Here is a 16,481-nt window from a genome sequence, read left to right as displayed (position 1 = left end):
GTACACTTCCCATTTGGTATTCCATGAAAATGTGATTCCAAGTAAGATGTTCTTTGCTAATAGAATTCTTATATATGTAAATCTATATGTATATTTAAAAATGAATGTCTGTGTGTGTGTCTCGAATAGGCTCCTAAGCCACTGAACCGATTACGATGGAACTTTCAGGATTTGTTGTATGCATGTCCGGGAAGATTACTGTGAAAAGAAAACGGGAACGGAAACGGGAAAAACGGGAATGGGTGTCATTACAACATGTTCGTTGCCTGCATTTTGCCGGCAAATGGGAACGGGAACGGGAATTGCATGCGCTATTGTGGCGTTGCAACACATGCCGGGTTCAGCTAGTTGTTTATAAAATGTGAAGAAAATGAATTTTATCTCACGTGAATTCATGTACATATTTTAAAATTAATGAATTTTCCAGAATGCACCCCATTCTCTCACCTACGGGATACCGTTAAGAATGAGTATGTATAAAAATAAATCCGTAACAGAAACGTGCGAATGTGTGCGCGCCACATAAACATAAACCACGCCGCGCGCTTTTCATATTCTATAAAACGAGCGCTTTCCATCTAAAAGTGGTTATTTCGTGTCAGTTTGGTCAACTGACAGGTTCTAGTGTCACTCCTTGTATTCAGTCAAGTGTCAAAACAACAAAGATGCCTGGACGACCTTTGTGGCAGGTGTGTTTGTTTATACCAATGCAATTTTCCGCAATGCAATGCAAGTTCAATGTCAAATCTTACCATTTGCATACATTCGAATTACAGTGAATCGAACTTGAAATAAAACATCTTTTGTTTTTGTTTTTTATTAAGATTTATTAAAAAACTATTATTAAATATGTTTTCAAATTTAGTCATATATACATACATACATACATACACATCTAAACATCGATATGACTGTTTATTGTTTCAATTAAAGTATACATACATATATTTTTTGTACATCACTTATATACATACATATACAATATGGAATAAAAAAATTCTTAGTACAATTTTCAATTAGATTTGAATTGATTTCTTGGTTTGTCTTTTTATAAGTAAATTAATTTCATCATTTAAACTTTTCACTATATATAATACTAATGTTCATACATGCATACATATATTATAGATAATATGATCTTTTTTTACAAGATATTATTTAAAGAAGGTTTTATATAAAGTTACTAAATATAATACATAGTTTAAATTGAAAAAAGTAAAAGTAATAAGCATTTGAATTTATAACAATTTTGATCAATTGCGTGAATTTACTTTACATACATATATACATATATACAACTTTTTTCAGCACTAAATTACTATTACATATGAACAATAATCTCCAAACATGCATTCGTTAATATTTATATTAAAAAAATTTCGTCGGCGGTTTATTGTCCTTACATATATGTATTTTAAAATATACATCAATCACATTTATCAAAGAATAATATATCAAATAAAACTACTATAAAAATACACAAAACTCAGCCAATTCGTGAATCGCACTCTTCGCTATGCATCCTTGTGTATTTTGACATCGGCTATCAAATAATTCGCTGGCAAATTGTGGAAAATCTTTTGTAGTATTACAACCAGAATGTCCTCAATGGTCCTAGCCAAGATGGGTCGTAAAGAATCGGCGACTGGACGCCAATTGGCATTCAAGTATGAATTGGTACTTTCTTCTGCGAAAAAATAATAATATTGTATGTGTCAGTGAGTGTGTAAGTGTGTATCAGACTTGTTTCAATGCTATAAATAATTTATTGTAAGCATATATGGTATTATTCAATTAAACCTTGATTCAAATTTACCCTTGGCATGAATGAAAACTTCTTAACCATATTAGGAAGTGTGTTATAAATAATAACCATCTGTACATTTTTTTTCTGATTATAAATGTACATATGTACATACACACGTATATGAAAGATGATTACACACTATATTACATGTAGAAATTTCATCAGTAAATATAGTGCATACATATTCATATTCGATATTACATTTAATACATAATATATGTACATATATTATGCATTTGTATATTCAATATTATATATATGTATTATATTAAACATTTTAGTCAAGTTAATTATGTATTCTGGAGCATTGATTAATTATTATTGGTCTTGGATTGGATTTATTTCTATTTCTCATCTCAAATAGTAATAAAAGATAAATCATAATGATCAAAAGAGACAAAATTAAAATAGTTTCTCTATATCATATACGAAAGTGTGTGAAACGTGGGTAAGTAAATACCGTGACTAAATTGAATCATAACATAAGTATTATATAATATTTAGTTTGATTAGTAAGCATACTCGTACTATTGATCAAAACTATGTAAGTTACAAATACACATCAATTGACTGTATTATTGTTCTTTTTAAGTCTATTTAATACCTGATTCTAAATCATTGTATGGTCATTCAGAAAGTATAATAGAAAATCCTTCAAAGTTGTATCTGTTGAATTCTATAAAATGGTTTCAGTAATCTTGCCCGATTAATCATTCTACTTTTGTATAGAATTTTCAGATATTCAATTTTGATCTAGAATATTTTAAATCGTAGTAATTTTATACACGAATAATTTGAATGTCATATAATGATGTACATATATTTTAAATGAGATTAATAAAAACCTTGTCAATGTACGTATAATGATTGGATTTAAAGCTTGACAAAGTAAACTAACAATTAGATACATATAAAATGTGAATCAAATAATATTAAATGCAAAAATTGTCCACAGAAATGCTTTAGTTTGTTGTAAATAACGTTAAAAAGCAAAGTTTTATGTGATTTTAGCTCTGATTTTGACTGGAATTGGTTAGTGTTTGTAATTTGTTGTCACCTCTCAACACTACATATACGAGTACAGTTGAAGAAATATCATGAAAATTATATTAAAATACTCATTAGATAAAAATTATAGCCAAATGTGATTACTGCAAAAACATGCCTGTTCACGATTTTATGAATCAAGTTTCATGAATTTTCATAATTGTTGTAATATTTCCGAAAACCGTACGTTGTTCGGATGGAAAACGTAACGTTACTCGAACGTCTTTATACCAGGAGAGAAGCAACCGATAGGAGATATCTCCCATACATAATGCGGTTCGTTGTAAACGTGACGATACACTCGCTAACTGTAATTTGCGTCGTTTAACTTTCGAGCGTCAGCCACAGATGGCGACACTCGTCCGCGTCGAGAAAAATAAATAAAATTATCTCACATCTCGGTATATTATATTCGCCCACAAATTTCCCGTGAATGTTCGAGAATTCTCAAAAACGCCCGTCGAAAATAGCCGAGAAATATTTATGAGCGTGTTTCGTGTATACCCTGGCGTCGAGCCAGCGAAAATATCGGACGCCCACTCTTCACCATCACTGAAAGACGTCATTAATTTTTGGGAAAGAAGCGGTAGAGGTGCGGGAAATTCCGATATTTTTCAAAAATTTCAATTTCAACTATGATTGCTTATTGACATAGAAATTTCAATCGAATATTTATGAAACTACAAAGGATCATTTTCAATTGAAATTTATTCCATAACAACTTATGTATGTACATAGATTTATTTTACCTGTTCTTGAGTTGTTTCGGTTTTGAGCTACGTCCCTTTGTGTTACGGATTTAGAATCGTAAAATTTTGCGGTTCATTAATCTAAGCATACTGTTATGATTTATGGCTGTTATGAATATTTACCTAGAGATTTGATTCCATCAAATAAATTATTCATCCTGAGCGAAAGTCCACCTATGTTGAATTTCACATGGGCGTCTGTCACGTTGAAAAACACAAATTTGTCTTTGGTGTAAGGCGTCACGTCGCTGAGTATATCAATGTCTAAATTGGCTGAAATTTTTCGTAAATTATCATCATGCATGCTATCTAGGAATTTCAGAAATTTTAGTAATTTGCAAAAAAAAATTGGCAATGAAAAACGAGCACCTTCTCTGCATCTAACAAACTGGCTAGTAGTCTCGATTGTATGTATGTGCATACATACGTACATGTGTAGATATTGATAATGACAATGACATTGATATTTTCAACTGATAAAATTATACAAAATCGAATTTAAGAATGAAAATATACTAACTCGGTTCGAACCAGCATGTTCCTCTTCCTACAAGTGGTAGTAATAAAATTTTCCCTCTCAAATTGTAAGTGCCTTCTATCCTTAAATGTGGAATTCTTATCCTTGTGAAAAAGTCGTAAGTTTTATCATACACCCTGTAAAATAATCGAAAATAAATATATATATATATATATATATGTATATAATTTCCAATATTCAAGCCAAGCATTTAATACTAGAATAGATTTTTTACGAGCAATCAAAGAAATTTTTTTATTGAAATTCCACTGCTCTAGCTGATTTGACCCCTGAGCGACACCTATGGTATTAAACTTGTACTTATATAAATTTATAGATTATACGCAAATTTGATTTTGATTTTGATTTTTAAATGCTTTTTATTATTACGAAATTATGTTCACAATACATCTTATATCTATTTTAATAGCTACTGATCTACTGATCATTTTCTATTTTACAATTTTAATTTAATTTGGTTAGTAATCAATAGATTAAATATTGGATATATTGAGGATATACCCCGCATCGCCTTGCATTTCGCTGCCTCAATGTGAGGTGCCCATCTCATTCTTTTATCAAACGTTACTCCTAAATATTTTGTTACTGACTGCCATTTCAGACTTTCTCCAGAGGGGATTTTCAGATCTGAACTTGGCTTATGCTTTCTAACACTGAAGAATATGGCGTCTGTTTTGGTTTGATTAATTTGAATTTTCCACTTAGTGAAGTGTTCAGTCATTGTTTTAATTGCAAATTCAAGATTTTTAAGAATAGTGTCTGGTTTTTTGCTACTTGTGAAGCAAGCTGTATCATCTGCATATAGGGCTATGTGACAGTTTTTTGGAATAGGTATATCATTTATATATATGGAGAACAAGAGTGGGCCAAGCAAGCTCCCCTGCGGAACGCCAGCTGCGATTATTTTTGGAGACGATAATTCATTATTTACGCTAACCACTAGCTTTCTACGAGTTAAGTACGATTTGATGATGAGAATTAGGTAGTTTGGTATTTTTTTAATAAGGAGCTTATGAATAAGTCCATCGTGCCAAACCGTGTCGAAGGCCTTTTCTATGTCGAGACATACCATTCCGGTACTTCTCTTCATATTAAAGTTCTTCGTCACGTGTTCAGTTAGTCTTGTTAGTTGTTGGGTCGTGGAATGTCCAGTGCGAAATCCAAATTGTTCATTTATTAATTTCTTATTTACGACTTTAAGTAAACGAGTGTAGATTATTTTTTCCAGAATTTTTGAAAGCGTGCAAAGTAAGCTAATGGGTCGATAATTGGTCGGGTTTTTTGAGCTTTTATCGGGCTTAAGTATGGGAATTGCGTTGGCTGTTTTCCAGTATTCTGGGAAATATCCGGTGAGTAAAAATGCGTTGAATATTTTAGATAGTGAGACTAAAGCTTTAAACAGAAGTTGTTTGATTATGATGTTATCTATTGAATCTCGCCCAGGTGCCTTTTTATTTTTTAAATTACATATTATATTTTGGATTTTACACGGATGCACCAATTTTATATTTTTAGTACTGTTAGTGGGAGTTTTTGTGATGATTTTAATGGACCGGTTGACTTTATTATGCGTTGGTATGTGATTGTAATGTTGTGTGAGTGTGTGATGTTTTTGGAAAGATTTTGATAATAGTTCTGCTTTGTAAATTTGAAATTATATTGAAATATGGATGGGATGGTTTTGCCAATTTAATGAGGAACCGTTTCAACAATGAAATCAGATAAAATGACAAATTGTGATAGAAAATAATCGACTTGGAGTCACAAATATTCAAGCCTGGTCAGCAGCACTGCAGAAATACTCCAAATAAATTCTCTTCAATCGAGGTCAACCCAGGGATTGATCCTGGGAATCTCTCGATGGTTAACATTAACACTAACTACCGAGCTTGTTGCGAGCAACTAGTGTTAGCTTTAAATTGAAAATAAAATAATAAGTACTTACTCGCTTACGAGGACTTGAGTTGCACCAAATCCTGTAACAGTTACATCGTCTAACGCCGCATTTACATTTACAGGGCCATCACCTTGTAAGATGCGAATTTTAGATATTTTGAGGGGATCTAACGGATCTATTCCGATTTCAGGCAAACCTTGAATATTAACAGAATCAATAATAACGATCAAATACTTAATTTAAAATTATTGTTAAGCTGCTATAAATCATACAATGAAATTTTACAAAACATCGCTTTGATGAAATTATCATGCAGAAGTTAAACTGCTCAATAGCGATATTAAAGATGAATATTTCATGCAAATTTGATCTGGAATAAATTGTATTACTAATTGTTTGCTTACCTTCTTTCAATTTATCGAATATTCCTTGCACGGCAACGCGTGAGCATTCTCCAAATTTAGGATCTTTCTTATAGCAAGTTTTAATAAAATCCGCTGAAATTCAATACGAAACTAATTTAGAGTCACCTTGAAATATTTTTCATGATTTTTATTACATTTACACTCACGTTTCTGCTCGTAGTAAGCGTAGGACCGATCCAAAATGAAAAGCAACGCCACTAATGGTAACACGTTGAAATTCATCTCAGGCTTTTTTAGAATGTAATATTTAATTGATATTTTGCGTACGTATCACAGATCCATTCGACTGGCTCTAATGAATCGTCAATGTTAACTAAGAGCAAGTTTTACCTGGTCGCGAAGACAAACCCGCGATGTGGGACGAGGTGTGCAGAGTTATTGTTCGTTACGTCATCGCGCAATGAAACTGGTAAGGAATTGCAAACACTCAGAGAGAGTACAAGACCAGGCAAGCGTGACCATATAATGTTATAGGTGAAATGCAATACGCGAAAACTGCATTTTGCCAATTTTGAACGTCAAAAATGTGACGAAGATTAAGTGGCATGGTCCCTTTGACTTTAAATGCAGAAGGTCGTGTCTTAAACGGTTGACATTTTGGTGTGATATATGTATTGTGCCAATTGAGACATTGAAAAGAAGAGATTTTTATTCGGACTTGGCAAGTATATGTCATTAGGACAGTTTCACGTAACCGCTCTATTTGCAAGGAACAAGTTTGTACCGAATTCGAGTTCGCTGCTCCTTCGCGCGCGTCGCTCGAGTCTACGCAAAATGCATTGCAAATTTAAATATGAACTTTATACATGAGGATTTTACTAGCAGGAATCGGTGTGGCCAATTAAATTTTATTGCAGGGTCGTAAATTATGCTAAATTTTGTATGTTGAAATATCCACGCCAGGTTAAATGTTACTAAGGTGATCGTGTGTCGACTTCCGTTATTTTCCATTTTTATGTAAAAATTCATTGAAATATTTTATAACGAGGTAATAGCGTCATTGCGTGCAACGATCACTTTCTCCTCTTTAAGTGCAAAAACTGCATTCGTACAGTCACGGTATGAGGAATAAGGAAAAACAACATGTTTGTGTACCCTATGTATGTATGTGCAAACAAACGCTAAAAATTAATCAAAATTATCGATGTTCCGAATCCAAAATATTAATCTTCATTTTAATCGCCAGTACAAACGACTTGCTACTTCAAATATTTAAATTCAAATTAATCCTGTTAGATTTAGCGAACGTCTAATAAATTTTCTTTTTACATGACACTGACACGTTGCACTTAATCTCGAACTGGATCGTTAGAAATATCCAAAAATAAATAAGTACGCAATATATATATAGAAATAAAATATATAAATATAGATAATATTTTTATAAACAGAGAAATGAATATAGAATTTGTTTTAAATTTAATTTGAAAAATTTAATATAAAATTTCAATTTTCAAAATTGAATGTTCCACTTTAGACAGTTGTTCTAAAATTTCATATGAAACGAGTTTTATACGTGTTTTGTATATATATACATATAAGTAGCTTATAAGTGTAGTTAAAACTTCCTTAATACATTTATAATTTAATCGTATGAAAACAAATGTATTAAAAATCAAGATGAAAAATATTATATTGACCTATCAACAGGAAAGATGCAAATTGTGTAATTAAATGGCGATAATAATGACGGTGAATTAATATTGGCGATAATGATGGTTGAATTCAAAACTAATGATAGCATTCGTAATTTATATTTATGTTTAAGAAATCGTCTGTCAAATGTTTCTTAATCTTTTTAGAATTTAGCAAAAGAAATTTATGGAATGCCCAATAAATAAAATTTATTTTGGCAAAAATACTATTCTACAACCGAGATTAGCTCAACCAGAAACATAGCTCAGTGGCTGGCGTATGATGCTAACAACTGAGAGATAATGGGTTTTATCCCTGATCCAGTGATGCTAAATTGGATATACAGCCGTGGACAAATCTATTAGGCCACCAATCTATTCCAATACTCAGGAATTTGAAACGGCCACTACCTGCATCGCATCTTACAAGAGATTCTCCAATTTTCGATCCCACTTTATTTTAATTTGGACGTTGATTACGCCAAAACCACGGGAATCGAATGAAGGGAACAGGGTTCAGATGATTTTAATACATTTTCAAGAATCAGTATAGGTATTTTTTTTAAACTATTTAAATAATCGCGTATCCAAATGGTATTCAAATGCTACAGTGAGATTAATTATATAAAAAATGGATTGAAAACGGGAAAAAAATATTGTTAAGATCTTATTTTAACGACAATGTTTTGAAAATCCCAAAAACGGACCTTTTGAGCTAGCTGAAGGTGTATTGCGGTTCTGAAGTGATATGATGTGACTCTAGGCCGATCCTTTCCAATCAGAGTTTGCCAATTTATCTGATTTCAATGTTGAAACGGTTCCTATCAAATTGGCAACCTATCCTTATTTGAATCTAATTTCTAGTTTATAATATTATTATAAATTTAAATGTACAAATGCAATCCATAATGACACTATGCTAAAAATTAACTAAAAAAAAAATAAAACTCTTTAAAAAAACATCGTGAAAAATGGGGTTTAAATAAAAAAAATATCATATTTGAAATATACTTATATTTTAGAATAAAATGAACCAAACGTTACATGAAAAGTTATAAACATTCAATACCTAAAGTTATATACATGAAAGTAAATACTAGAAAATTTCTGAATTATTTATTAGACATTTTAATACTGAAAGGTAGAAAATTATATTTTACAAGAGGAAAGTAAATAATTTATCATTCACACCATTTGTACATAACATTCTTAGATGCTTCATGTATCGACACAATGACATTGAAACATATCAATGGAATATTCTATAAATAAATTTATTGAATAAAAATATATAAAATTTTGAAATATTTTTTTGGTGAGTTTTGTACGTGTGTGTATCTGTTCAAAGTGCTCGAAGTGTAAATGTGTGTGGGTGTGTGTGTGTAGTATGTGTATGTGTTTGTGTAAAGTGTATGTGTGTATGTGTAAATGTGTTAATTTAAAAAAATGTTATTAGTAAATTTTAAACCATGTAATCGTGTTTTAAATAATTTATTTGAATAAGTTAGATTATAGACATGTATATATCGTGTAAGCCAATTGGTGAAAGTGTAGTGTGATTTGAATCTACATGTGACGTGTGTTTCCGAATCCTCCGTGTCCTGATTGAGATGCACCCTTGTTGAATCCCATTTGAAGGTTTACTTGTCCTTCCGAAGCTCGGAGTTGATCTTCTGTGAACGTACGCTCGTTCTTGTCGGCCATTTTTGGTCCCATACTCGGTCCAGTGTATTCGGGATGTTTTTGAGTCTAAAATTTCGCATCATTTTCAAAATTCTGCTTTAAAAATAAAACAGTAAAAAGTAAACAACTTACAATTCTGGCTAATGAGTATAAGCAGAGCGTAACTTGCACTATATTACGACGCTCAAACAAATCTGCAGTCTGGAAGATCTCCTCTTCTGGTACGCCGTATTTTTTAATAGCCGCTTGGAATCTGCAAAAAAAACGAATTTGATGAAATTCACAATGATGAAGATGTATTTTTAGTGCGTTTTTGTGATTCACCTCTGTACGTTTTCCATGAGTTGGAAGTTGGTTCCCTTTTCTTGGATCTTCTTGACGGATCCTGGGACAATTTTGTTGATGAGCTTGCAAAGTACAACGCCATCTCGTAACACGTCCTCATATGGACTGTTTGGAAGAGGTTCACCCAAGACTTCATAGATCCATCCTAGGACTTCGCTCTCTTGTTCTTTACTACGAGCCTAAAAAAGCAAATAAAATTCAATAAAATAACGCTGTGAATGGATATGAAGTTCATATATTGTAAAAAAATTATTTTGAGAGAAAATTTCATATAAACACATTAGCAGGTGCGAAAGTTTTTATTGAGCTTTCCGTTGAAATGTAATAAATTATCTCAGAATAGTTTTGAGTGCAAGTGCTAACGGCATTTTGACACCGGAGGAATATTATCGCACGTTAGACAAGAAGTCAGTATATTATCTCACTTCCAGAAATACCCACTAAGTATACGATATCATTGCCAAAAACCGAGCCCAATATAAACAGGGTAAACATAAATTCACGTCAATAGTTTGACGCTGTAAACAGCTGGACTTGAAAGCTTGCGCAGATCATAACATTAACGACCGATATAGACGTGGTCTGGTTTACATATGCCGATCGGAAAACTGAATGATTCGGGACTTTCCCAACTGGAAAAACATGATCGACCGTGCAAATGTAACCGTAGACAGTTCCACATATCGTTGCCAACGATATTCGTATCAACTTGTAACAATGGAGTTGAAGAAATCAACCCAAATCAAATATATATGTATGTATGTAACGTGCAAACATGAGCTTGAAAGTTATCGGAAAATATAATACTATTTTTGGATTTTTTATTTTGTATGTATTCTATTTTGATTTTTATTTTGTATGAAATATTGAATTATTATATTATTAAATATTATATTATTAAATTAACATGGAACACATTTTAATCGTACTTTTATCAATGCTTCCAATACAAATCGTATTAGAATCGATTCAAAAATTTCACTACGTACTGCATTATTAGTAAAATTGCAATACAATTATTAAAGTGTTATACATTTTCATTAATGTTATGTAGTATTATATTTTAGTCATATTATGTTTGTTACTGTTAAATTTTCCCATATGAACTTTCGTATAATGTTGTTATAATACACTAATTTAACGTTGGTCGTTGTTACTGTTGTTGGTTATATTGTTGATTTTGATGACGTACCGGCATTTTGTCTGTGTATGTTATGGTTTCTCGCTTAGACTATTTTATGAAGTGAGTCTAGAGACCGGGCTGCTGGATGTCTGTGTTCGAACTGTCGCTTTAAAATGTGGCGTCCAGCTTTTTGGCATCCCGTGGGAAGTATGGTAGGGGAGCAACAGTTTGGAGAGTATTTTACGCGGTTATGTCAGCTTCCGACGTATTCTTCCGTGACCTCAAATTACTTACGTGCCGACGTCTTGATGATGTCCATCAAAATATCGCAACGCCAACTTATTTTTGCCAAAAAATTATTTCACACCCTTACAAAATATTACTTCTCTGCAAATCGGACAAAATATAATATTAGGAGAGTTCACGAAATGCTATGTAGATCTTTCGTGTTATATACGAGGCTCTTCGAAGCCAAATCGATTTATTCCACCAATAAACGTCAAGACAATCGACTATTTGTGAAACAGATGACTGTGGTGTAAAATGAAAGAAATATATATTTATATATAAAATGTTTGTTTTACTAATAATATGGATATGGATCATACATACATATGTATACTGAATTATATAATGTATCTTTCAAATATAAATTTAAAAATGATACACTAAGAATGAACATCATATACATAAGTACTTACATACAGCTATAAAGATAATAGCAGATGTGCCGTTTCATTTGTATCAAAATGAAAACATATAATTTGGAAATTAAAATATGTTACGATGTAGCAGTTATTACTAATGATTATAATTAGAATGTAGCAATGTCATATATGATATACAGACACTGTTAATCATATTATAATTATGTATGAAATGAAGGACTAGGAATGTCAAAACTCGTACTATAATATGAGCCGCTATATTTTAAAGTGGCATAAGTCCACTTTTCTTAATTTCGAGTAATATTTTGCAAAGCATAAAATATAATGTTATAAGCATTTAACAATATTTAAAAATACTGGTGCCCTCTAGTTTTTTTATTGTGCTTTTCCAATATTCTGGACATATCGAATTAAAACAAGTGATAACAATTTGTGAATTGAGTCAAACAGAAATAGTGTTTTTGGAACTGAATATTGGACTTTAATTATTGAGACGGCGAGTCCGTGCAAGTGAACGATGCGGCGAACCATACCATAATAATCCTCTACCACTACCTCATGTAGGGTCGATTCCAGTTTATGAACTTCGCTAATCCAAGTGAACAATATCAAAATGGACAAGAACAGAGGATAGACGGACGGAAGAAGTGCCTGAGAGAATGCAAAAGGGTACAAGGCAGGCCACAGGGGAGATGGATGGATGAAATAATGAAATGATGAGAGTTGCCCTAAACAGAGACCAATGCAAGCGTGTTGAGGAGACCTTCATCTAGCAGCGAATGGTGAAGAGCTGTAAATGATGATGATATAATTACACTTATGTATATTGATTTGAAATAATTTTCTGGCGAAAAAGTAATCGTTATCTATTATGTACATCTTTTGTGTGTAATAAATCCATCGTCACCTCTTTATCGTATGTTGTATTTCGAAAGTAAAATTAACTTTAGAAACTTCATATGTTTCAAGTTGTTTTATATCATTGTCGAGCAATGTTTCTTGACAATTTAATGTAAATTTAAAATTCCCGGATTACAATGCCGTGCCAAATGATTTAATACGTTGAATGGCGCAAACATACTGCCTCACTTTGAACATAGTATACATACAATAAACATTACGATATAAATCCACTGGCCCAAAGCCAAACAAAATCTTTAAAAATACTCCGTCGACGTTTTGGAGTTTACTCGGAATTCGATTTACAACCAACTGGAAGAGTGGAATACACTAATTCGACAGATTTATCGACTTCATTTGGCGCTAGAAAACTTTATAATCCACCTTTTTTTAACATATTATTTATTTTCATAATATAAATAACTTTGATATTCAAGCTTTATTAGTATGCCTTTATTTCACATTGCTAGAGCTTTATAAATAAACATTATGTAGGTATATCTCGAATTACAAATTATACTAAAAAAACTTGGCATCATTTATGTATGTATAATATTATATTCGTAAATGCAAATGACATTATAAGAAATTATTATATTTGGCATCATCACTTACGTACGCCTTGTAATTATTCATAATATTCCAAGGTTTACATCATATGATTGAATGATGAAAAAATTCATTAGATTCTAATGCAATAATTTTTTAATTGAGATGTATTTCAATCGCTTTTATGCAATAATCAAGTCTGTAAAATATTTAAGTGTGTAGAATATGTTGTGAAACTGTTGGTATGTATACAACACAGATTTTCCTTGGCTTGAATGGAGAAAATGCGTAGGAGTTGGGAAAACCCGCGTTGGCTCAACGGACCGCTTTCACGATTCTCTTGTTTGAGATTTTCATCTTAATGTCCGTCGATGACCGAGACCATCCCTCAAGTCCTTGGCATACATATACAGATGTATATGTTTATAATGGTTGTTTACATATGTTTGGAGTTTATTGCGAGCATTAAAACCGCACATAAATTTGCCAAATCTGATTTTTCGGGTGTAATTAACACGATATGTGTGTTTTTATTTTTAGTGTTCGGGAAAGAGGGAGACCGATCAAGAGGAGGAGGCTCAACGATGGATCGAAACTGTTATCGGTGAACGTTTTCCTCCTGGCGTTGTGTATGAAGATGCTCTGCGTGACGGAATCATCTTGTGCAAATTGATGAATAGACTTCAACCAGGAATCATCACTAGGATCAATGTCTCCGGCGGCGACTACAAAATGATGGATAACCTTAGCCAGTCAGTATTCATGCTATATTCAAATATATTTCAGTATAAAATTTGATAAAAAAGTTTGTAGCAATGATTCCCGTTGATGATTTCAGGTTTCAAAAAGCTTGCGTTAAATATGGTGTACCTGATGTAGACCTTTTCCAAACCACTGATCTTTGGGATAAGAAAAATATATCTCTCGTCACTACAACAATATTCGCTATAGGCAGAACGGTTCGTTATATTTGATTCTACATATACATTTACATTCAAATGAGATTATTTGAATGAAATTTTTATCTTTTAGGCATATAAACATCCTGAGTGGCGCGGCCCATGTCTTGGCCCTCGTCCAGCTGAAGAAAATAGGAGAGAATTTACCGAAGATCAGCTAAGAGCTGGTGAAGGAATGATTGGACTTCAAGCTGGAACCAATAAGTTGGCCACACAAGCCGGACAGAGCTTCGGTGCTTCAAGAAAAATCATTTTAGGAAAATAAAATTTTAGTACATATTGACTGAATATTATTTATTTGCTGTCCCATGTTTTGTATTAAGATTGCATCATAATGATATCAATATTATATTATTACATGTATGTATGTATGTTATACTAATTACAATGATAATCACTGGGAAAAGCTTTCTTTATTTTTATTATTTGCTATGTAATTTAACATTTCCATGTAATATTATTTCAATTGTTAATATTTAATAGCAATATGTTTAGTTGAAAACGAATAAAGTGCATATAATGATATGTACATACATACATACATAGGTGTATGTAATTTATTTTGTGTATTTTTTTATTGTAACAAGTAATGTGATTCAATAAAAAAAATTAAAAATAAATTGTTGTTTTTATTTTTAATGCTGTCAAATATAGAAATGGAACAGTCCGGCTTAAAGCGAATGAAAACCCCATATGGCGTCGGTAATTTATTACTGACATCTATGGTTGACAGTTATCATATGCAATAAATAGCTGTGGAATGTGCATATACTGTTACTTTGGATATGTATTCCTGATAACCTGAAACGATTTCTCGTGTCTTGCAGGCTCATGACGATCGGTGACCGTGCGTGCGTACGATATTCGTGGTATTCAATTAATTAGCTTCTATTTTTACAAACCTCCTTTACATTTCACTTACTATTACAATTCAGAGGACTTTTTATCTCTTATCCGATCGTTTTTTATGTTTTGGTCAAACTTATCGAAAATTATGCAACTCTTGGTTATTGTATTTAATATTTAATTTATTGGACCTATATTTTCCAATCATTAATCTGGTGAACCCAAGTAAGGTAGAACCAGATTAATGTTATAATAATAGAAGCGCCCTTTCGAATACATTTCTTGTTTCCATACACGCGTACCGTTTCCATAACTACGCAATATTGTACGCGTATGCGTATGCTAGCTGTCGCCATGACGCTTTATAGATAAAACAATAAATATTGAACAATAAAATTGTATACTATGCAATAATGCTAAAACAAAAAAGTAATCTCGAAGATCGGATCATTTTATAAATGCATTCGATAAAATTTAATTGTATATATAGATAACCATTCAAATGATACACGTACCTGTCAATTGTATTATATAAATACATGAATTTGCTATTAAGCCGTTGCATTCAAGGATTTACAAGCATTATCAATTTCTGAAATTTTATATCCGATAACCGTATAATGTTTTTTCGAAGCGCTAACTAAATTATCTCGAAATAAGCAAAACAATTCATGCTCATTTCATGTAATCTTTCGGCGGATTTTCGACAATTTTTTGGATGAAACAACGATTCACGAACAAAGCATTTATTTGAAAATTTCATGCAATAACCAAAATTTTACAAATTCATTGTAAGAATTTTTTAAATCAATTTGAATAACCTATCTATGTACCTTCATTAAAATGTAAGACCGTTTAATCATTAGGATTTTACGGTTAGAAATGAAATAAATGAAACCTTTTAGCTCAAAAACAGTTCTTGTATTCACTAATAATCGATAATATTAATATTAGCCAGCAGTTTTGTTAATGTTATCCATCAAGAGGCTCCCGGGTTCAAGTCCTGGGTTGACCCTGATTGAAAATAATTTATTCTGAGTATTTCTGCAGTGCTGATGGCCATACTTGGATATTTGTGACTCAAAATCGATCGTTTCCTATCACAGTTTATCAATTTATCTGATTTCATTGTTGAAACGGTTCCTCATCAGAATGGCAAAACCACCCTACCTACTTCACCACTTTTTGAATATGATTCCAAATGTATAATCTATAAATTTATATATGTATGTACAAGTTTAATACCAAAGGTGTCGCTCAGAGGTAAAACCCGTAACGACATCATGATAAAATAATAATTTAAACGAAAAA

At 31.9% G+C, this 16,481-nt stretch overlaps 3 protein-coding genes across 3 annotated transcripts; 1 reads left to right on the top strand and 2 right to left on the bottom strand.

Moving 5' to 3' along the window:
* The first annotated feature begins 496 nt into the window (after positions 1–496).
* LOC143909460 (muscle-specific protein 20-like) lies at positions 497–14,925 on the top strand. The gene is made up of 4 exons (XM_077427453.1): positions 497–689; positions 13,906–14,117; positions 14,204–14,324; positions 14,398–14,925. The coding sequence occupies exons 1-4, from the start codon at positions 666–668 to the stop codon at positions 14,587–14,589; spliced, it is 549 nt and encodes a 182-aa protein (XP_077283579.1). The 5' UTR covers positions 497–665; the 3' UTR covers positions 14,590–14,925.
* Positions 819–6,717, bottom strand: LOC143909478 (protein takeout-like). Its single transcript, XM_077427476.1, has 6 exons — positions 6,610–6,717; positions 6,443–6,535; positions 6,087–6,234; positions 4,124–4,257; positions 3,727–3,876; positions 819–1,687 (listed from the first exon to the last, which is right to left on the bottom strand). Exons 1-6 carry the CDS (start codon positions 6,683–6,685, stop codon positions 1,515–1,517), a joined length of 774 nt encoding a protein of 257 aa, XP_077283602.1. The 5' UTR covers positions 6,686–6,717; the 3' UTR covers positions 819–1,514.
* LOC143909461 (myophilin) lies at positions 9,093–11,473 on the bottom strand. Its single transcript, XM_077427454.1, has 4 exons — positions 11,318–11,473; positions 10,105–10,304; positions 9,913–10,033; positions 9,093–9,846 (listed from the first exon to the last, which is right to left on the bottom strand). Exons 1-4 carry the CDS (start codon positions 11,321–11,323, stop codon positions 9,664–9,666), a joined length of 510 nt encoding a protein of 169 aa, XP_077283580.1. The 5' UTR covers positions 11,324–11,473; the 3' UTR covers positions 9,093–9,663.
* Positions 14,926–16,481: the final 1,556 nt, after the last annotated feature.

The sequence above is a fragment of the Arctopsyche grandis genome, chromosome 3 (genome assembly GCF_051622035.1).
Source record: "Arctopsyche grandis isolate Sample6627 chromosome 3, ASM5162203v2, whole genome shotgun sequence".
Lineage (NCBI taxonomy): Eukaryota > Metazoa > Arthropoda > Insecta > Trichoptera > Hydropsychidae > Arctopsyche > Arctopsyche grandis.
This window is presented reverse-complemented; position numbering and strand designations above follow the sequence as displayed.

What these genes read in the sequence shown, in the direction of transcription:
- LOC143909460 (XM_077427453.1), top strand. Translation starts at nt 666, where the DNA reads ATGCCTGGACGACCTTTGTGGCAG. An exon ending in CTGGACGACCTTTGTGGCAG is followed by an intron (nt 690 to 13,905) that starts GTGTGTTTGTTT and finishes TTTTATTTTTAG; the next exon opens with TGTTCGGGAAAGAGGGAGAC. An exon ending in ATGATGGATAACCTTAGCCA is followed by an intron (nt 14,118 to 14,203) that starts GTCAGTATTCAT and finishes TGATGATTTCAG; the next exon opens with GTTTCAAAAAGCTTGCGTTA.
- LOC143909478 (XM_077427476.1), bottom strand. Translation starts at nt 6,685, where the DNA reads ATGAATTTCAACGTGTTACCATTAGTGGCGTTGCTTTTCATTTTGGAT. An exon ending in AACATGCTGGTTCGAACCGA is followed by an intron (nt 3,877 to 4,123) that starts GTTAGTATATTT and finishes GAAAAATTTCAG; the next exon opens with CCAATTTAGACATTGATATA. An exon ending in TGATGGAATCAAATCTCTAG is followed by an intron (nt 1,688 to 3,726) that starts GTAAATATTCAT and finishes ATTTTTTCGCAG; the next exon opens with AAGAAAGTACCAATTCATAC.
- LOC143909461 (XM_077427454.1), bottom strand. An exon ending in CTCATGGAAAACGTACAGAG is followed by an intron (nt 10,034 to 10,104) that starts GTGAATCACAAA and finishes TTTTTTTTGCAG; the next exon opens with ATTCCAAGCGGCTATTAAAA. An exon ending in TATACTCATTAGCCAGAATT is followed by an intron (nt 9,847 to 9,912) that starts GTAAGTTGTTTA and finishes GCGAAATTTTAG; the next exon opens with ACTCAAAAACATCCCGAATA.